Source organism: Hippocampus bargibanti, linkage group LG19 (genome assembly GCF_051943395.1).
Source record: "Hippocampus bargibanti isolate YZ-2025 linkage group LG19, ASM5194339v1, whole genome shotgun sequence".
Lineage (NCBI taxonomy): Eukaryota > Metazoa > Chordata > Actinopteri > Syngnathiformes > Syngnathidae > Hippocampus > Hippocampus bargibanti.
This window is the reverse complement of record NC_142752.1, coordinates 2,178,062-2,201,262: the sequence shown is the minus strand read 5'-3', so window position 1 is coordinate 2,201,262 and position 23,201 is coordinate 2,178,062. Positions and strand designations below refer to the sequence as shown.

General features: G+C 43.1%; 1 protein-coding gene across 1 annotated transcript in view; it reads right to left on the bottom strand.

Moving 5' to 3' along the window:
* Positions 1-21,729, bottom strand: part of LOC148883532 (forkhead box protein N3-like) — a 57,181-nt gene extending 35,452 nt beyond the window's left edge. The window contains exons 1-2 of the mRNA XM_089022193.1: positions 21,312-21,729; positions 2,190-2,789 (exon numbers count right to left, since the gene is read on the bottom strand). Of these exons, the coding sequence (XP_088878319.1) occupies positions 2,190-2,771 (582 nt within the window). The 5' untranslated portion in view covers positions 2,772-2,789; positions 21,312-21,729. The remainder of the gene's footprint in view (positions 1-2,189; positions 2,790-21,311) is intronic.
* Between the last annotated feature and the right edge of the window lie 1,472 nt (positions 21,730-23,201).

Genomic DNA, 23,201 nt, shown 5'->3' with positions numbered 1-23,201 from the left:
GCCATCTTGTGCATTTTCTGGGCGCTACATTGGAGTCCAGAAGGCTCAAATTAATACAGAAGGACACCTTGAATCGATTGCAAACATTTATGCTTTCCTCTTCAGAACTGTTTGAATCATATTCATAACTGGATGAGTAACAAGAAAGCATCTTCTCCGAATCTGAACTCTCTGAAGCCATTGCTCTGATTCTGGAACAAAGCAGTTTGTGAAGGAGTATCCTGACGTGACATCACAAAAAAGGGGCGGGACTTTCTGAATCTGCCCAGTTTCCAGCTCATTTTGTGGCAGTTTTGGGACACTTTAAATCATTTTTATTGGTGTTTTGCGTTTGACTAAAAATATCTGCCTGCGTGTTTTGGGTATTTTAGATGCTATAAAACGTTTTTCTGGTGTCAGATTGGAAACAAAATATGGTGTCGTTGTCCTTTAAGTTTGTGCATTAGTCGCCATCGCGCAAAATGGATAGTGAGTGGAAATGTCACTCAATGGGGTCACGAGCGCATTTTTTCCAAAATAAACGCCACGCGCCGCGGATTGCTGTATCGATCCATGTGGCGCGCAGCTGCGTTTGGGAAGCAATTTTATTTTCGGAGGAATGTTAAACGCATCCGTGTCGATTCTTGGAAAATCCTGGAAGTACGGTTCACGCAAATTAAAGGGACAAATCAAGGCCCGGCGGTATTATGCGATGCGCAAATGACAACACAAGGCCCCTGCGGTTGACGTCCTGGCGTGACGTCACGAACAAGGCTGCGGGACCTTCTGAAAATGAAACTTTCTGAGGTCATTTTGAAGTAGTTTTGGGACACTAAGTCATTTTTATTGGTGTTTTGCATTTGACTGAAAAGATCAGCCTTCGTGTTTTGGGTATTTTCGATGCTATAAAACGTTTTTCTGCTGTCAGGAAACAAAAAAATGGTGTCAGTTGTCCTTTTTAAATCCTCCCGGCATTAATTCGCACTAATCGAGTGAAAGGGGGAGGGGTATTCATTTTTGCGTTTACCCCATCCGCCCATCTCTTTAAAGGAGTAAAACGCAAACGGGGGAGATCGGGCATAAAAGGCGATATCGAGACTTGAATCAGAAGCGAAACATTCGTTCCCACCGGGGAAAACGTTGGAGTGAAAGAGAACTAAGGAAGCCAGATAGAGATCATCAACTATTGATAACGTCGGATCGGCTACGGCTGTAGACAAAATACGGACGATGTTGAATTTCAACTTGGATATCCTCGCAAAATGTCTGCTTAACGGCCTGGCTGCGATATAAGTTATGATGGCGCGTGGCGCGACAGACGCATTTAAACATCGCTGAGAATGATTGAAATGCGTGAAGATGGCTGTCAGACTACACCAGACTAGTTTTTATACATCTTCATATACTTAACACAAAAATCCCGTATTTTCCGGATTATAAAACACAGCTTCAATGAATGATATTTAAATATATATTTCATTCATAAGCACCTTTCAAAACTCTCAAGATCACTTTACAGTCACAGGATAAGGTTTTTCTGTGGGTGAGCAGCGGCAGCCACACACGTCAGCGTTCACTCACCCTGGAAGTAACTCAAATACTGTAGATAGAAAGTTAGCTATCTAGCTATTAGATAGCTAGATAGCTACATAGCTAATAGGTAGCTAGCTATTAGATATTTAGATAGCTACATAGCTAATAGATAGCTACATAGCTAATAGTTAGCTAGCTAATTAATAATAATAATAACAACAATAATCATACATTTCATTTAGATGCGCCTTTCAAAACTCTCAAGGCATTCACTCAAATATATAGAAAGTTAGCTATCGAGCTAATATATAGCTCATAGCTAGCTAGCTAGCTAATATTACTACTACTACTACTACCACTACTACCCAAATAAATAATAATAATAACATATTTCATTTATCAGCACCTTTCAAAACTCTCAAGATCACTTTACAGTCACAGGATAAGTTCTTCTGTGGGTGAGCAGCGGCAGCCACACGCGCCAGCGTTCACTCAACCCGGAAGTAACTCAAATAGCTAGAAAGCTAGCTATCTAGCTAGATAATAGATAGCTAGCTATACAGCTAATATCTAGCCAGCTAGATAGCTAGCTAGCCATCTAGATATGAGAGTGAACGAGTTGAACATTAGGTGAGGAATCGCAAAATTGCAAATATAAAAGCGTCCGCCCGGCTTACCTGACTGCGGTCTTTATCCACCTTCTTGAAGCATTTGTTGAGCGACAGGTTATGACGCACCGAGTTCTTCCATCCCGTGGGGGCGCTGGCAAAATAAGGGAAATGCTCCAGGATCCAACCGTAGATATCTTTAACGGGCAGCCTCTTGTTCGGCGCATCCTCGATAGCCATGAAGATCAAACAACTGAAGGAGTACGGCGGTTTCCTATTGGCCCCCGCCGCCAAATCGTACGCCGAGTGGGCGTCGCCCAACAACGGGTCATCCGGGCACGGCGACGTGGAAGAAGGCGAACGGGGATGCTGCCCGTCGGGGTCGAGCAACGGCGAAACGCTACGTAAGCCCGAGTGGCTGAAGCTGTTGAGGAGGTCGGTGCTCTCGTGGAGCCAGGAAAGACTGGTGAGTTCCTCGTCTTCGGCTTTGGAGAAGGAAGCGGACAGGGACAAGGAGAGGTCCGCCGCCTCCGCTTCCGACGCTGCCGTGGCGGCGTCCCCTTGTCGATACGGTGGGCTCATGCCTTGTGAAGCGCTGGCTCCACTGCTGGGGCTCTGGGCCTTCTTACTGGGGGGCATGGTGGGTCCCATCCAGCCCAGGGCTCACTCCTGCCAAGGGAGAAAACGCAAAGACGTTAGCGCTGGGAGAATGTATTTGTTTGTTCATCAAATCAATCCCATGTTCATCCATCACGTTTTATTTCGGGGCCGCCACTAAAATGGACAAAATACGACTTTAGACTCTAAACTTTAGAGTCTAAACAGTAACCCATTTTGACTAACGACCGTTTGGTCGGAACGGAACTCGGTCGTAAGTCGGATGTTACCTGTATTATCAGTCATGTGACCTCAGCATTTATGCCTCAAACATGAACATCGCTTGTGCATCCCATTTGTGCCACATCCAAGATGGTGGACAGGTTTCTCCCGATCGTAGCACAAATAGGAGGAGTTCAGTGCCTTGCTCAAGGGTTTAAAATGATTTTTTTTTTTAAATTGACGAACTGATTTAAATATGTCGGCGCTAATGCAAAAAAATAAATAAATGCGAGCGCGGGATCAATTCGCGTGTCGCCAGGCCAACGTAATGCAACACGGGAAATGAATACCACCTCTGCATGTTACACGCAAACACACACGAGATACGAAAGACATCAGACGGCGGCGCCATTAGGCCACGGGGGATTAAGTCCAGATCCGTTCTGGCCCGGGCCGCCGCGCGGTGCCATCGCTCGCTAATCCAAGGTGATCATCATCTGTCCCCGATCTGTCCCCTGACTCTGCGTGATTGACGGGCAGCTGTCACCCGTGGCAACCGCCGCCGTCGGCTCGCCGCAGCCTGTGGTCGCCATAGCAACAAAAGGGAAACAACCCAGCGTCCCCGTCCGCTTTCTCTCGCTCTCAATTTCGATTTCCGAGAACTGCTTGTTGGTGTCGATAGGCCTCGGAGGAAGGACCCCAGATTCCCCCCCCCCGCCTGATTTAGAACTGTCACGTACGATTCCGCGGAGAGTCGCGCAGCCCGTAGTAACGCCGACCGGCGACCGGCTCTCCCAATAGTGGAGGGAAGAAACGCCGGATGCCTTTGATTGCCCCCCCCAACCCCTTCATCCTCTTATTTTCACACACAAGCGCTCATTCAACAAGCTAGCATCGTCGCACCGGTATTGACATTGAGCATAATGAATCCAAATTGCCTCCCGTGACAACAAAAAAATGGCCGAGGCGTTGCTTGACAAGCTTTCCGAGATCCGTGTGTTTGTGTGTGCGCATGTGTGTGCATCTTGACGTCTGACAGGCCTGTCACGGCGCAGTCCGAGCTTCCCTGGAAGAAGAAGCAAGGGCATCTATGTGACATTAATCATAATAATAATACATTTCATTTCTAAGCGCCTTTCAAAACTTTCAAGCTCACTTTACAGTCACAGGATCGTTTTTTCTGCGGGTGAGAAGCGGCTGCCATGAAGTATTTAATGCTAAAGAAACCGGTCACTCCATTCCATCAAGCCATCAACAACCATCACAAAAGTAAAGAAAACGACTTTATTATACAGTACAGTTTATTTCTTTAATTATAATAGCACATAGCACATTTATCATACATAAAATAAGGTATATTTTGTGGAGTTTTAAGGCTTGGAAAATTACAAAGTAGAAAATTATGTTTTATGGGGACCTCGAAACGGATTATTGTCATTTTAATGGTTTCCGATGGGAAATTAATTTTTGGGATACACACTTTTCGCCTTACACACTTTATCTGGGAACCAATTAAGTTCATAAGCCAAGGTGTGTCCCTGTATTATGAATGATCCCTGATAAAGGGCGAGCGGAATGCAAAAGATGGAATCCGACGCTGTGGTTCCTTCCTCGCCTCCTTGTTATGTTGCCATAGCGGCCACGGGGCTGTGAAACATTACGGCTGACAGTAAAGTCATCTCATTTTACTGTTGCCATGACAACAAACTCCGGGGGGTGGCGGGTGGGGGCGCGAGCCGCTGCCCGAGCCTGCCGCTTGTGTGCGGGTGTGCGCGGCGGCGATGTCGACGGCGTCTCCCGTGGGTTCTAATAAAGCTTAACACACTTGCTCGACTCTAAACAAACTTTCATGCGACTCCATCGGCAACCCCCCGCACCCGCGTTTCCTTTCCTTTCCTTTAGACCAACAGCGAGAGGACAAAAGTAGTGTGGCGGATGCGCGGGTGTGCGCGTACTCATTGGACAGATGGGACTTGGGTCGTTCTCTTTGTTTACTTCATTCTCCGGATCGCTTTTGTGTTTGCGTTACCTTGTTGTGATTTGTGTTTGGCGTGTCCGCGTCGAGCGTCGCAAGTCCCAACACCCCGACAATGAATTTGCGCACCCGCGCAATCGCGGACGCTAGTTGATTATCTCTGCAAAGTCCCTTGCATACCAATGCGCTACGGTAAGGAGTAATCGGTGAGGTCCGCGAGAGCGCTAGTAGCACCCCTAGCTCTGTTTGTACCTTCTCACCCCGATAACGCGAACCTCTAAAGAGACAATTCAATTAGAATAAATGGCCTTCTCTGTTTGAAATACCGTCGCAGAACAGTCGGTGGCGACAATTATTCCTCCGCCGTCGTGAATACAGATGCCGAAAGACGGATTACTGACACCATTGATGAAACGGGAATAGCATAGCCACTTTTTTTCCATGTTAGCGCTTTGTTACGGCTTTAGCTGTAGTTAAAGCGCTATATAACCCAGTAGATGTGCCCATTCCACCATGACGTCCCTGATCCACTGTTGAAAAGGATGCTTTGATTGTCACCTCTTTCATCTAGAACTGCTTCATGTCACAAATAGGGTACAGCAAGTGCTTAAGAATGAATGACTCTCTGTGTCTTTGTGTTGTCATATGATTTGTTATTTAGTTTTTTGTTGTTTTTTACTTTTGTTTATGTAGACAGCTAATAGCTAGCTGGCTAGCTACTAGCTGTCTAACTGACTGGCTTTCCGATGAAAGAAGACAGTCTAAGGTTTCTTATGCTGCATTGGATGTTTATGTAGTCCTAAAACTCAATATTCTGTGGGTCCTGGAATTCGAGTGACAATGGCATACGTTGCGGGGTCACGTCCTGCTCTTTGCTTTCCCGTCAGTCTCCACAACGTCGTCAAATATAGACTGCGCTAAAATAGACAATCACCGATAATGCAGTAGCGTCGGTGTCGGTCAGGGCTCGCAGGGAAAACGGCACAAAAGTGGGAGTTATTACCTTGCGCAGACGTTAGCTGAACCTTGTGGCTGGCTCACTCTGGTCCCAGTGATAAAGCAGACAGTCAGATGCACCGAGGCAAAACTAATCTGCACTTTTTGATGACAAAAGACGACCTTTATCACTCCGGCACATAGTCGGGTTGAACGGGATAGGGAGACGAAAATGGAGAACGGTTTAAAAAAAAATGGAGCGGAGAATATAATAACTTGGGCGACATATGTCAACAAAGAAGGAAGCCTGGTTATGTTCTCCATTTTCAACCTCTGGACCATCACCCCAGTCACGCATTTCCTGTTTCCACTGGGCTTTAAGCGAGCTGTGCAAGACTTTAAAGGACAACCGACGCCAAGTTGTGTCCATAATTTGTAAAATCACTTCAAATGACTTCTACTGAGCGTATTTTACAAAGATTCCACGGCATATAGCTATATATATCTGTTTATGTCTTCCTCCATGTCGACCACGGTTGCAAAAAAAATCATGGAACAGAGGTTAGGTGGTCGTGGGAGTCCCATGGGACCTCCGTTGACCCCTCTGTCGCGGCCCGTTGCTCTCAACCGCACGGCGGCATGAAATGTTCACGCGAGCAGAAACAGAAAAATAAATACAGTAAAGTCTCGTTATATCGATATCGGATATATCGATAGTCCCGGTTATATCGATATTTTTTCGGACTCCCTTGAATATCGATATAACGAGACTTTACTGTACATGCGTTACAACTGCCGGTTTGAGTTTTTAAAAGTGGCACAAAAGAGTGGACCGATTTAAGCAAAGCAAGCAGATAGTAACAATGCATAAAATGTATACAGCACTGTTACTTTTGCACAAGATCCGGAGCACATTAGTAGGCTAAGAAGGCAGTAAAGTAGGCAGTAAAAATGACTTCATACCATCTTAAAAATAAAAATCTACAACCATGTTGAACATCCATCCTCTATGTATACCGGCAAAAAAGAAATGTAAAGGGCTAAACGGCTAACAATATTAATTAATTTATTTAAGCGCTTTGTTCCAGCTTAAGCTATTGTTAAAGCCCGATATAAATCAATATTTATTTATTTATTGATTTATTTATTTGTGTTTGTTTATGTGTTTGTGTGTTTATTTATTTATCTGTCCATTTAATTATTTGTTTATTTTTAATTCAAGTATATTCAAACTAACGAGATCCGAGAACATAATTGAAGAATCCTGCCTCAAAACAAGGCCGTTGAGTACTCACCTGCGCTTCCTTTCAAAGGAAAAAAAAAGTGTTTGACAACCTTCAAAGCAAATATCTCAGACACGACATATGTGATGTGCAATGACACCAAAATCAAATACCGCCGGTGAATAATTCAAGACGGCGCACGCAGACGCACACCGACGCGTTGCAAAGTAGGCTAACCGGCAGAGCAAACAGACATTTGCGTCGGGCAAACAAAGTCAGCACGCCGTGATTCATCGGCATCCAGCAGTCGTGAAATCGCGCTCGCTGCCTTAGGACGGAGAGCAAATCAGTTGTGTGCATTGGGAATGCGGATGGGCTAACATTTATGAGGGACTATAACTTGCATGTGTTAGACTAAGATAAACGTAATCCCCTGATGTGGTGACTGATGGTAACAGTCTGGCTCTTAACTAACTAGCAGAAGCGGGTAGCTCGTAAAAAAAAAAAACAACAAAAATGTACAAGGCAAATAACAAGGCAAGTCTGGACTGAGTTTAACCTGGCATGCCAGATGTTTTGTTTCACAAGAACTTGTTTTGCCAAACAAGGAGTAAGGAACCGTCAGGAACTATTCAGAGAATGGCGGACAATTATAATGGCAAGGTCAAACTGGGCCGGTTGAAAAATCTTGGTTGGGGGGCGGAGTTTGGGGGACTAAACTGATAGAGGCCGAGCGGGTCCTGAGAAAGTGCCCAAGAGAAAGACTTAGTGGACTGGAACAAGAAAGAACCATTAACTATCAGTAGCCGAGAATCGTGTCGAGAGGAATCTCTGAGCAAGTAAGCCTGATTCATATGGATGTTCTGCACTCCCGCCTCCAAACCGCCACCGCCCTTCCCCCCCCCCCCAAAAAAAAAATCACTACTTTCAAATGAATAAGCAGTACTCTGTGTTTGTCCATGGCCCCTTTTCTTTTTCCCCCTGTGGCTTCTTGAGTTATCTTGAACAAACAGCAGCGCGGTCTCTCAGCCACTGGCCGACAGTTCGTCACAGACCAGAAGAAAAATAAATAAATAAATACAAAACATGGCAACCAATACTGGAAGACACCGTCCATTTCTGAGAGCTTGACCTCAGTGCCTGAATTAGCTGAGGTTTCGTTTTCTTGACAAATTTGCATAAACAGTCGATCGGAACGGTGAAAGTTATCGTACGTCGTATCTGCGATGGTAGATCAGACATTCAGATGGCATCCGGTGTAGAATATTTGAGACCGGAGAGGTCGTGACAAATGACAAAAGAGGCGAGGTAGCAGTCACCGGCCTCACCTGGACTTAAATCAAACTGCCAACCCGACCACTTAGCTTCCGACCCCCCTGACTTGTGCACGCGATACACCTCAGTTACAGTCAGCCTCACTCCGTTAAAAGATGTTGTCACCTGTGAAATACCCAAAAAGGGTTGCCGATTTGAACTTCGACGGAAACAAACCAAGACTGGACACGGATTACGAATCTGAAGAAAACACCAAGGTTCTGCCGAATTCTGGAATCTTCTCATCAAAAGATACAGAAGAAGAAGGGGAATGACTTGAGCGATAGCGTGATTGCAAATGACACAGCGGCGGCTGAACGGGGGGGTTGCAAGAAAGAAGCAAATAGTGAGTGGGTGTAAAGGAGAGAAGGTCGTTATATCCCAGGGTCATTAGCAACATTTCAAAGTCAACTCGGCTTTCAGCGTATGTTGGCTGACAGGACCTGCCAACAGAATTAGCGATGAGGGTTGAAGGAGCTCCCCCGATTGGACGTGTAACTCGGGGCTAAGACGCATCCCTGGCAACGTTTTACAGTTCTTCCATTTGGGTGCAGTGGTGCCGTCACCAAATGAAGTATAGCTGAGCTTATGTGGCCAACGCGAAGAAGTGGGAGGTCTGATATTGAGTCGATGGCTTCGATCTGGATGACGACTGATAAGGTCCCTTTACGGGCGAACCAAATCGGGATACATTGGTGGTCTGGATAAGTCTTGAATCTTTTTGGAGATAGCAGAGTGTTTCTGTCGTACAGTACAGCAAAATACGTAAATCTGACCAAAACGGAAACTGCATGACCCAAAGAACGCACTCCCTTTGAACTACCAACCAGAGCTTCATCTCCCACGCCGGCGTTCCCAAGCAAAGTCCGACATATCCATCTTCCCAGTGCCAAACGCGCAACGGCGGCGACAGTTTTGTTTGTTGGATCAACTGCGAAAGGTCCATCTGTTGGCACACACACTCCCACGCCAATGTTTACCCTCAATACAGACACAGTGGTACAGTCCCTGCGTCGTCATCCCCGCGGGTGCCCCGGCTTCTTCCCGAAGAACGAAAACAAACATGGAGGCTGATTTGGGGGATATTTGGAGTACATTGCACCGCACCAACTCATGATATTCTTCGGTGTTATTGAATCATTGACAAAGATATTAATCACAATAATACATTTTATTTCAAGCGCCTTTCGAAGCTCTGAAGGACACTTTACAGACACAGACAAGCATAGATTCAATAATAAATAAAATACAATTATAAATAGAAACAAGAGATAAAGCTACACAGAAAATGCAATTTTTTAATAGGTGGGTTTTGAGATGGAATTTGAAGGTGGGAAGCGAATCGATGTTACGAATGTTGGGAGGAAGTGAGTTCCATAGTTTGGGAGTGGAGCAGCTGAAAGCTCTGTCCCCCATCGTGCTGAGATGGGCAGGGGGGGCATACAGAGGTGGAGGGAGGAAGAGGATGTGAGGGAACGAGAGGGAATAGAAATTTGAAGGTCAGTTAGGTATGGGGGGGCAAGGTTATGTTGTTGTTATGTGTATGTTGGTGTTGTGTATATATTGTCAATCATTTGTCACAATTCATCCAACAACAATAAATCGGGAATTGCAGCGATAATCGGAATCCGTGGTGGGATCGCTAACACCCAACAGAAATTGATGTCTTAAGATGGCCGCCGTTGAAAACAACCAATGACAAGAACAAAAAAAGACGTTTTTAAGGCTGGGAGGTCAGACGCTAACTCTGATTCTGACTGCACAAAGGACAACTGGCGCTGCCTCTCCGTTCTTCTTCTTCTACTCACACTTAAACTCATCTCAATCTCCTCATTTCTCGTATTTTCCTTCTCTGCGCTTTCATTAAGAGGTCTCTCCTCTGATAGCCCTTCATATACCACTTCATCATCATAACAGCGAAACCGCGACCGATCACCTCAAGGGGATAGTCCTAAATTGTCTCCGTTAGCTTATGTCATCATCCGCCGTCATTGGTTTGAACGTCCCGCCTCTGGTGTTTGACGGATACGCGCAGGTCGGACAGGTCGCGCAGGTCGGACAGGTCAAGGTCGTTCCCCCGTTTTGGGAACGAGTGGTGGAGAAAGTACAAAAAGGCTCTGTCGGATGCAAACGGACAGAGTCAGCGTCCATTCGCAGCTGCTCAATTGCCATGCGGCAGTTTCGCGGTCATCGAAGCTAACGTAAGCGCACCCGACTACGTAAGACCTTTCGCCTAAGGTCAAAAGGTCAACGGGCTATGGTGACACCGTTGTGTGTGGATTCGTTCCATAAAAGCTGCAACGGAGCACAGCGTAAACTCGAGAATGACCATCACACGCTTCTTACGCAAGCTAGCAATTAATCACGCGCAAACCGCCACTCGGGTGCTTACATCATACGGAAAGTTTTTTTTTCGTCCTACCCCCCCCCCCACACACACCCCAAAGATTGCTGAAGAACAGGCCCACGCATGGACATACAGACGCTGACTAAGGCTCCAAGACTCCCAGTGGTGGGGGTGCAGCACATATGTGTGTTTGTGTGTGTTTATATTTACTTGACTTGTGTGTATTGGTTTTACATTGAAATGTAAAAATACGTTAATCAATGTATTAACTCATGAACTCATTCACTGCCAGACGATGTGCAAAAATGTGTCCATTCCAGTGCCAGGGTTTTTGTCATTGTCACTCGAATTCCAAGACCTACAGAATATTGAGTTTGAGGACGACATAAACATTCAATACAGCATTAAAACTCCTGACACTCTCTTTTTTTCATCAGGAAAAAAAAGTTAGTTCCTAAATGATACGGGTCTGGAGTTATATGACCGTGAAATGAGGGTGGCTGTCCAAAATACAATGCAATGAACACATATTGGTTTATATAGCGCTTTAGCAATAGATGAAACTGTAACAAAGTGCTAACATGTAAAAAAAAAAAAAAGGGAAATGCTGCGCCCTTGTGAAAGGGAAAAACATTGCCAGAGGTCTGGCCAGCGCTTTATCGGCACCCAGGCAAGCGAAACACAAAACCCAAACTAATTCGCGAAAAGCGTTCTACGTTATACTTTCAATTCCGTCTATGATCCACTGCCGAAAAGGCCGCTTTGATCCTCTCCTCTTTCATCGAGAACTGCTTCATGTCACAAAGAGGGTACAGCAAGTGCTGAAGAACGAATGACTCTCTGTGTCTTTGTATTGTCATATTATTTATTTTGTATTTGGTTTTTTGTTTTACTTCAAAATGGCGCCGCGAGAATGGCTGCCTTTCCAGCAGCTAATGTATTTTGTTTTTCTACTTCTTTCTTTCCTTTCCTCTTCCTTTCACAACTTTGCTGCTGTGAAATGTGAATTTCTCCACTGCGAGGTACATCCAATCCAATCCATTGGCAGTGAATGAGTTAATATTTGTGATTCCGTTATTGGATGAGAGATTTTACTTGTAGTTTATGTGTATGTACTCACTTCACGAACTGTCAAACTGTGGAAATATTTGCTTTCGGTTTGCGGTTTGAGGTTAGCGCAAGAAAGTGGGACAGGACGATGGAAAGACAAACCGTGTTTGTTGCTTACGTGTGCTTGTGTGTGTGTGTGTGTGTGTGCGTTTGTGTCTATGTATATACATCTGCTAAATGCTCCCATTTTCTCCATTACGTCCTTACGCGTCGAGCTCGGACACTAATGCCTAAAGAGCAAACCGATCCATTAAAATCACGACGCAAACATATCCACATTTCCTTTTCGACTGCGAGTTGAAAGAATTATTTTGGTCGATCGCCATAAAAGGCTAACCAACATTGCAAAAAAAAATAACCCCAAACCGTACCCCCTTCCACTCTATCCTCTCTTTCTCTATGACGTGGCGTTTGTATTGCCTTTGCTAAAATAAGAACCGGATAGTGCCATATCTGTGAAGTACAGAAGAGCATTAGGGCCAGGTTGAAATATATATATTTTTTTAGAGATGGGGTATTAATCTGAGAAAAAAAGTCGCACATTTTCAAGTTTCAAACTCACAAATTTGCTCGATTTAAAGTCATACATTTGGGAGATTCAAACTTGCAAATTTGCTAGATTTGAAGTCACAATTTTGCTAGATTTAAAGTCACAAATTTGCTAGATTTAAAGTCACAAATTTGCGAGATTTATTCTGAGAAAAAAAGTCGCAAATTGGTGAGTTTCAAACTCTCAAATTTGCTAGATTTAAAGTCACAAATTTGCGAGATTAAAAGTCACAAATTTGCTAGATTTAAACTCACAAATTTGTTAGATTTAAACATTTAAATCCAGCAAATTTGCAAGTTGCAATCTAGAAAATTTGCAAGTTTGAATATAGCAAATTTGTGACTTTAAATCGAGCAAATTTGTGACTTTAAATCTAGATTTAAAAAAGTCACAAGTTTGCTAGATTTAAAGTCACAAATTTGCTCGATTTAAACTAAAAACTTAAATCTAGCAAATTTTTTTACTTTAAATCTAGCAAATTTGTGAGTTTAAATCTAGCAAATTTGCTCGCAAATTTGCTAGATTTATTCTGAGAAGAAGTCGCAAATTTACTCGATTTAAAGTCACAAATTTGTAGATTTAAACTCACAAATGTGTTAGATTTAAACGTTTAAATCTAGCAAATTTGCAAGTTTGAATCTAGAAAATTTGCAAGTTTGAATGTAGCAAATTTGTGACTTTAAGTCTAGCAAATTTCCGAGTTTGAAACATACAAATTTAAGACTTTTTTTCTCAGAATAATACCCCATCTCGAATTATATATATATATATATATATATATATATATAATATATATATATATATATATATATATATATATATATATATATATATATATATATATATATAATGCTCTTCCTGAATCTAGCAAATTTGTGACTTTAAATCTAGCAAATCTTTGGCATTAAATCTCGCAAATTTGCAACTTTTTTTTCTCAGAATAATACCCCATCTCTGAAAAAAAATACAATATTTCAACCTGGCCCTCATGCTCTTCCGTAGTCCAGTCGACTGCTTGTGTTTTTTTTTCCAGCACCCTGCGCATTGTTGGCTTTCAGAGAATGAGAATCGACTAAAAAAGGTCAAATGGCCAGAGATGAAGGGCAGGAAAGGGGATGGAGTAACCAGCTGAGAGAACACAGGGGGATGGGCTACTCAAAAAAATGACAGCTGAATAAATCTGGAAGCTATGTGTGTGTCAGTCAACATCCTGCTAAGAACTTTGGAGCAAAAAAATCTCACAAACATGGAAGGAGGGAGCAATAAACCGATTAAAAAAAAAAATCAGAAAGTTCCCGAGGTCATTTATATCCTCACACGTGATTATTCAAACCCACCCCGCATAAAATCTCCGTGTATGGCTGCATCTATTTATGACATCACTGTAGCTAGCCAGAAAGACGAGAGGCGAATGCGAGAGCGCCATACTGACGTCACCCCATTCACTCAATGTCAATTACGTAATCACGGAGGTCCAACGCCTGCAGGATAGACACGCCATGTGTCTGCTATGTGGGAAAAAGTACACGTAATTGCAATCTCATGTGTGAGAGGAGATGTACAAAAACAGGCATGCTGATGACATCATTAGCACAGAGGGCGGGCTGGCGGGTTAGCATGCGCGGACGCTGTGTCACGGTTGGGAGCGTTTGGGGTTGAAGAGGCGGAGTTCAGAGGCCATTCGGATCCAGGAGTTATGCAACAAACTCTACAGACTAGAAAATGCTTACAAAGCCCCGCTTTGCCGCACTGCACGGACATTTTTCGGAGTCTTCAGTGTTTTACTATCCTATGACTTGAAAGTGACCTTGAGAGTTTTGAAAGGCGCTTATAAATGAAATGTACAGTGATACCTTGGCTTACGAACTTAATTGGTTCACAGACAGAGTATGTAAGGCTAAAAGTGTGTATCCCAAAATTTTATTTCCCATAGGAAATCATTAAAATGAGAATAATCCGTTCCCAGGTGCTCATAAAACATAATTTTCAACTAAATAAGCCTTAAAACTACACCAAAAAATACCTTATTTTATGTATAATAAATGTGATATGGTATTATAATTAAAGAAATAAACTGTTTAATATAATAAAGTCATTTTATTTACCTTTGTGATGGTCATTGATGGCTTGATGTAATGGAGTGGCCGGTTTCATTTTCTTGCTAGGAAAACGGGCTCGTTCGCGAACGACACATCACACTCATTGTGGCATTCCGTGTGTATCCCGAAAAATAGTTTGTATGCCAAGGTAAAAATTTTCATAAATGTAACGTTCGTAAACGGAAAAGTTCGTAAGCCAAGGGGTTTGTAAAACCGAGGTATCACTGTATTATTATTATGATGATGATTATTATTATTACTAGTAGTAGTAGTAGTATTATTACAGAATTCTTGCATATCCTGCAACGTATATTTTTTTTCAATACTCGAGCAAAGCCGAAATTAAAAACACAAACACTGAAGGCACCATACCCAAACTCTCATCAACAAAGCTTCCAAAAAGGACAGGAAATCCTTCCGCCCACCTCCCGCCGTTGCTTGGCAACGGCAGCCCGCGTCATTCTATGCGTGCCTCCGAAAACAAGACGCGCTCAACAACATTTCCGTGAACTTTGCCGCTCCTTTTTCAAGAGCCTAAAAAAAGTAAAAGTAGGCCAGACCCGATGAGGCCCGATACCGATCGCTCCGACGTTGACAGTGACGGATTTATACCTAATGTGACATCACTTCCTGTAAATATAACCCCCTTCTTAGCACCCCCATGTTTGTTTTGTAGCTCTATTTTTACAGCTGATGCCTTGCTAATGCGAGCGCGCGTGCGGGTTTGTGTTGACACGAGCGTGTTGTGTATGACGACGCGACGTGGCGGCTGTTGCCAATCGCCCTTTTTCACTGTCAACATTTCGAACCAACAAAAGAGCCTTTTGAAGACTCGCAGAGACAACCGTCAACTGCTTTTATTCGGCAATTGAAGTGGGAAGTGGAGCGCCATTTCTGAATTTGGGTGCCGATAAAGCGCTGGTCAGACCTCTGGCAATGTTTTTTTTTCCTTCCACGAGGGGGCTTTTTGTGCATGTTAGCGCTTTGTTCCAGCTTCAGCTGTTGTTAAAGCGCTATATCAACCAATATGTATGTATTGTATTTTGTACATCCGCCCCCATTTCAAGCTCAGATAACTTCAGACACATATAACTTAGGAAATAACTATTTTTTCCGATGAAAAAAGAGAGTCTAAGGTTTGTAACGCTGTCTTTAATGTTTATGTAGTCCTAAAACTCAATATTCTGTGGGTCCTGCAAATGACAAAAACCCTGGCACTCGAGTGGACACATTTTTGCACATCTGGCAGTGTAGGAGATGAAATGAAATAAAATGAAATAAAAGGAAATAAAATAAAATAAAATAAATTGAAATGAAATAAAAAGAAATAAAAAGAAATAAAATGGAATGGAATAAAATTAAATGAATTGAAATAAAATAAAATAAAATAAAATAAAATAAAATAAAATAAAATGAAATGAAATAAAAAGAAACAAAAAGAAGTAAAAAGAAATAAAAAGAAATAAAAAGAAATGAAACAGAATGGAATAAAATTAAATGAATTGAAATAAAATAAAATAAAATAAAATAAAATAAAATAAAATAAAATAAAATAAAATAAAATACATATGGATTTATATAGCGCTTTAAAACCCAAACATTCTTGATCAGGACTCAGCCTGCACTTTGTCAAGGCTTTAAGTCCCAAAAGATCCGAGCCCCACCAAATATAGTCAGACTAATTAAAAACATCACACATCTGGAACACACGTAAAAAAATATGAAATAAAAAACAAACAAACAAATCACTGCATTGCGTTTTGATGGGAATCTCCTGGATTGATGGAATCATTTTCCTAACTCCCAGATGTCATCAGCCGAGCCAATTATTGAGGCGTCGGGGAATCGAAAAGAGCAACACGACTTATCGTAGCGACGTGCTGACCAAGGTCACGTTTAAAGCTCCGACGTAGCTCACATCACAATTGATAATATTTCCCTGGCAGCGCGGCAGCTATTCGTTCTTTCCCAAAGACGTGATTTATCGATCAAAGAGCCGTCGCCACGTCCTCGCGACCCTGAGCACCAGTAAAGTGAAGACGTTTGTGCCGTTCGGCGGAGGTGCCGCTCATTTCATTTTTCACCGGTGTAAATCGCCGCGTCTGTGCGATGACCTTGGTTGCTATGACAACTGACAACAGAGCGGCTCGCCTCAATACGATGAATTTCCGACCGCGGAGTACAGTGAATTGCTGGGTTGGAGATCTTAATGGTGTCATATTTGGGCCTACAATTCATTTTTCTGATGATCTAATGTAATCTTCATTGCCATGCAAAACTCTAAGAATGTCCAACGTGCGGCCCCGGGGCTCAAATGCGGCCCATGGTGAATTAACATCCGGCCCGCAGCCTCCCTCATAAAATCAATAACGTCTAGCCCGCATGTTGAATTAATACATTGGGCAGTAGCGCTGTTACTTGCGTGTGCTAAGTGCCTTAAGCAATACATCCATATTGATTTATATAGCGCTTTAACAACAGCTGAAGCTGGAACAAAGATCGAACATGGAAAAAATGGAAATGCTGCCCCCTTGTGGAAAAGAAAAACACATTGCCAGAGGCTGTGGCCAGCGCTTTATCAGCACCCAAAAAAGGAAAAAAAAAAAACAGACTAAATTCGGGAATGGCGCTCTATGTCAGATTTTAAATTCCCAAATTAATTTGTGAATGGCACTGAATGAGTTAATATTTGGGAATCGCTAATAATAAAAAGGTGTTATCTTTTGCAAATTTATTTTATTGTATTTTATTTTATTGTATTTATTTTATTGTATTGTATTTTATTGTATTTTATAGTATTTTATAGTATTCTATTTTAATGTATTTTATTGTATTTTATAGTATTTTATTGTATTTTATTGTATTCTATTTTATTGTATTTTATAGTTTTTTATTGTATTTTATTGTATGTTATTGTATTTTATCTGATGTCATTATTATTTTCCATTCACCGTGCAACACTAGCAGGCGTGAGCATAGCAAATTCAAACTTTATCCTCTGTGTGACTCGCTGGAGAATTTTCAAATCCAAATTTTAAAACAACGGGTACAAAAAAGTCGAATTTCATTTGATCACGTGCATCAAACACACACACACACACACACACACACACACACACACACACACACACACAAAAACACGTGTCCATCGGTGATTCCAGGAAATCAAAAATTGATGAAAACTTGTGATCAAATGAGAGCCTAAAAAAGATAGAGGCCGAGTATCTTTGCCATCTGCTTGGAATAGGTGACCGATTTTTCAAAATAAAAGATGACAGAGAGCTCACACCCCCTCCCGAATGGGCATTCTCAGATTTTTTTTTTTTTTTTTTTTTTTTTTTTGTTCCACATTACCCTGGGGAACGCCATTTTTGCTGAGTTAGGTCTGAGACAGAGAAAAAGAAAGACAGAGTCACATCTGGTCACCGAGAGTCAGCAGCCTGTTGCCGCAGTTCCAACTCATTTTTCATATTTCTTTATCATATTTTACTTCCCTCTCACCCCATGACCAACTTGTTGCAGCATAAATAACAATGCCAGCTGACTTTTTTTCGACTGGGTAGCGACGACCGTGAATCCGGAAGAGATTCGAACGGTTCCTTCCACCGATCAACCGAATGCGAGCGAACAGCTGTCAGAAGATTGTTTGTTTACGATGGGCCAATCAACGGCGCGCACGCTATGATTGCCGTGTTACAATTTGTTTTGGAGGGTTCATGACGTGCATTCATGATGATGCTGTAATTAATCTGCTCAATCAGACGGTAAGAGCTGAACGATTAACGATTTCATTCCGATTGACACCCTGAACTGGTGGCCAGCCAATCGCAGGGAAGATAAGAGACAAACAACCATTAGCTCCCACACTCATACCTAGGGACAATTTAGTGTTCAATCAGCCTCCCAGGTATGTTTTTGGACTGTGGGAGGACGCTAGCGCGTTGCGGTGCCCGGCGTACAATGATTTATTTATTTTTTTTAATAGCGTCGGGAGGTCATGGTCGTAAGTACGGTTAGTTGTAAGTCAAGCAGGTTGTAAGTCGGATGTTGCCTGTATAGCGAAAAATATCAGCCTTTGTGTTTTGGGCATTTTAGATGCTATAAAACGTTTTTCTGATGTCAGTTAGAAAATGGTGACGGTTGTCCTTTAATGTTTTTGTAGCCCGAAAACTCAATATTCTGTGGGTCCTGCAATTTAGGTGAAAATGACTTATAGATCAGAAGGAATCAAACCAAAGTGGCATGAGGGTGTCGGTTTGGGTGGTGGGGGGTTAGTTGCAGTCACAAATGATCCAACGAAAAACATCAAAAACTGCCATTTTGTAGTATTTACTGTGAATAAATCATAGCCTGGCATCGGTGAAGCCGTCTGATGCTTTTATCCAAAGACAGACTCTTCAATTCATTCACACATGAATTATAGATCCATAATCGGCTGCTTTAGTTGCGTTGGGGGAACCCGACAGACAACACTTGTAGTGAGAGTGCTCACCCCCCCCCCCCCACCCCCTCGACCCCCCCATCCCAGCCATCCATACCAATTATCTGCGTCTGGGGTGGAGTCGGAATTCAATATTCAATTTACGCAACTTAATCTCACATCAGAGATTCCGACTAGGGGGTGGGGGGGCAAAAAAAAAACATTAAAAAAGCGCCGCAGTCTGAAGAATCATAAAAATAAAATACAATAATAAGGAAAAAAAATGCACTCAGGACTCTTTGAGAATGTGAACTATAATAATAATAATAATAATAATACATTTCAATTGTAAGCACCTTTCAAAACTCTCAAGGTCACTTTACAGTCACGGGATAGGTTTTTCTGTGGGTGAGCAGCGGCAGCCACATGCGCAGGCTTTCACTCAATCCGAAAGTAACCCAAATAGATAGAAAGCGAGCTAGCTAGCTACTAGATAGCTAGCTAGATAACCAGCCAGCTAGATAGCTAATAGATAGCCAGCTTGATAGCTAGCCAGCCACCCATATAATAATAATAATAATAATAATAATAATACATTTTTAAGCGCCTTTCAAAACTCTCAAGGTCACTTTACAGTCACATGATAGGTTTTTCTGTGAGCAGCGGCAGCCACGCGTGCCAGCGTTCACTCAAACTGAAAGTAACCCAAATAGATAGAAAGCGAGTTTCTTTACAATTTTTAAAACATAACATGTAGTTGATGGGATGTAGCGGGTACACAAAAAAACGAACTCACTACAGGATCAGTTGGATGGAATACGTTGAAAAGTGTAAAATATCTAGCTATCTGGCTGGCTACCTAGCTAGCTAGCTATGTATTTGCTATCTATTAGCTATCTAGCTAGCTGGCTGGCTGGCTGTCTAGCTGGCTATCTATTGGCTTGATAGCTATTTAGTTATCTAGCTAGCTATCTATTAGCTATCTGTTAGCTAGCTAGCTCACTTTCAATCTATTTGAGTTACTTCCGTGTTGAGCGAAGGCTGACGCGCGTGGCTGCCGCTGCTCACCCGGAGAAAACCTTATCTTGTGACTGTAAAGTGACCTTGAGAGTTTTGAAAGGCGCTTATAAATGAAATGTATTATTATTATTATAAAAGACGTTTGCAGATTGAAAAACAGGCAATGTGAGCAGAATGCCGCACCATGGGGGGTGTCCTTTGAGGTGGAGAGCTTGAGGGGCTCCCATTGAGCCATCGGGAGGTGGAAGAGGGGGCGAGGGAGTCGAGGGGGGGGGGGGGGGGTCAATATGTGAATGAACGCTTGCCACGGAGGTGAATTATGAATGAGCGGCACTCTGAGCACTCCTGGAGGGAGCGTGTCAAGCCCTTGTCTTCTTCACTCCATCTTTGACTTGCTTTGCCCCCCCTTGCCCCCACTCCCGTCCTAAAATCTCCACCCTCCATTGCTGTGGGATTACTCTCCTCATCTTGCCTTATTGTTTGGTTATTTTATCGCTCTACTTGCTTCTTTTCTCCACATTTGTGGGCTGGGGGGGTCATTCGGGAGAGGGCGTCTGACATAGTGACAAATAGACGCAAAATAAAAGGATAGAAAAGCAAACAGTCCCGCACGTGCAAAGGGAAGCAAAGACGGAGGAGGGTGGAGGGGGTAAAGCATCAAGCGAAACAAACGCACACGCGAGTGCGCCCGCGCGCATCACTCCCAGCTGTTCCGCCGGCCAAAGAGCTGAAAAGACAACGCGCGCGCGTGTGAATTCGCGCGCGTGTAATCCAATGTGGTGCCGTTTGCTTGCCGCTCTCGCAACCGTGTGCCACGCTTGCTCCTCTGTTGCTGTGCGTTTGATCAGATCTGCCTTCCTCAACCTGTTTGCTGTCTGGAACGCGCACGCACGGGTCACAGAAGCCCCCCTAGAGCCCCCCCCCCCTCACCGAACTTATGAAGCTGCATTTGCTGTCACTCTAGTTTCCGGAAAAAAGAGCATTCTAAAGGAGGCGACTCGGCGGCGTGATAAATTCGTGCAAGTGCGAAAGAGGGGGTGCGTTTGATTTGAGACGCCGCGTGCATTTACTTGAGTTTCCCCCGCAGGGATTTGCGTGTTTGTAGTTTGTTGTGGGAGTTAAGTTATTCGCTCCTTTGGACCCCTTCACTCCAGTTTGGAGTGGTCAGCTCTCTTTTCCACTTCAGTCCCCCCCGCATCTCCCCGCCCACCTTTTGAAATAACACCAAACTACGTTTTTAAAGTGCCGTCACACACCTCCACGGTTGCCCTTTAAAGCGCGATCGAGGTCTGGCGGCGCGTGTCAACATGAGGTGTATATACACACACACGCACGCACGCACGCACGCACGCACGAAGCAAAAGAGCCGGAAAGTCACCTTAGGATCCTGCTGCGTTCCAGGCGAGCCGCTTTTCACTCTCTTGCTACCCTCTGTCAGACTTTTTCTTCCCCTTCCGTCCTTCCGCCCGTCTGTCCGTCCTTGTTTTCCTCCCGTATATCCTTCCGTCCGTCCTTTCTGGCCTCTTTCCTTCCCCCCCCCACCCCCCTCTTCGCCTCGGTTGCTCGGTCACTTCCCAGCGTTTTTCCCCAATGCTTCCATGTCCGCCCAGCCAGTCGTTTCTAGCGACGAGAGAGCGCGTGCGCACGTAGACGCGCACACATACACACGCGCACACTCATGCCGCTACGTTCCGATGCACTCTCTCGCTCTCTCCGCGCTCTCTGGGTGAGTGTTTGCGCGCGTGCGTATGAGGACGCACGGTTGTGTGCGTGGTGGGTTCTCTGCTTTTACAGTCGTCCCCCCCCCCCACCTCCCGTTCTGATCAGCAGTGGGCTTCCAATGAAAGTAAGCCATGGGTCCTAACGATAGTTGCTTTCAGTGAAAGAATGCCATTACGCATAGGATGCTTTGCCGAAGATCGTGTATTCGCCTCAATTTCAAAAATTCTCAGTTTAAATGGAATAAACAGTGGCAAGCAATTGGCCCTCCCCTCCCCACCACCACCCCAAAGTTAATTTTGCAGATACATATCTGTTCAAATGTGTGTCCAGAATGAGCCAATCACTGTTTTATACTGTATGTATTGACAATTTCGATACATCAGTGATATCGGTTGATATGGATTCTGATACAGGTCACATGGTTAAGCTTCATATTTTTTTCCGACTTTGAAGCAACTCAGTACGAATCACAGACAAAAAAATCAGACGGTCACAATCGGTAATCGATTAATTGTCCTGTTATATTTTTGTCGTTGTTATCATGAGTGCTCGACAAGGATGTAAAAGAAGGAAAATGGGAACGTTTTTTTTCCCTTAATTTTGTTTTACGTAAAAAACAAAAACTGGTATTGTAAATGAATGACGGTACGTAAATAAAAATACAATTATGTTTGTTTCAGTTTTTCTTAATGTAAAAAGTTTGAGTTGGAAATTCTATTTGCATTTCTAAAAAGCCAATTTGTTTTGCGCAAGACCAGGAGGTTGTTATGGCCATGGAAAAAAAATCACTATCAATAAATTTCAGCATGGCCTTATAATAATAATAATAATAATAATAATAATAATACCATATTTCATTTAAAAAACATTTTTGTACATTTATATTTTTTTTCTGTGGAAATGTCATCAATCAAAATAACACACAAAATATGGAGACTGTGGTATTTAACTTTTTTTTTTTTTTTTACAAACAGCTACATAGACCAAAATCTCTTTTTGTAGGATTGTAACACTGTTTGTTTTTTTTTATCAGAGTGATTCATCGTCATGAATTAGTGGATCTTTGGTGCAGCTAACCTCTTCCTCATTTCTCCTCCTTGCCCTTCTCCCCCTCCCCTCCCTCTTCCCACATAGCGTCATCAAGTTGCCGTAGTAACGGCCTGCCTATGGGAGGCAGAGAACAGATCCTTATGGACCAGGGGACCCAGAAATTGAAGGACATGACCCCCCCCCCCCCCATCCCCATTTTTTTTCTTCTTAAGAACACAGGAAGTGGGAAAGCTTCACCACTTTCTGTGTTAAATAGTCTGAGCAACTCTAGTGAAGGAAAGAATCTTAGGAGAGTAAATAAGAGTCATTAAGCTTGAAAAAAATATACTATATGCTGCATATGCACTTTTCAAGTATGTTGCTAAAAATACAAAACTTGATTCGATGCGCAGGAAGTATACAATTGCGCTTGCGTGGTTCCTAATTCAAAACAACATCAGCCAGTCGATGAAAACCTGACAGGAAAGCACTCCAAACGTGTTGTTGTATTTGTAGG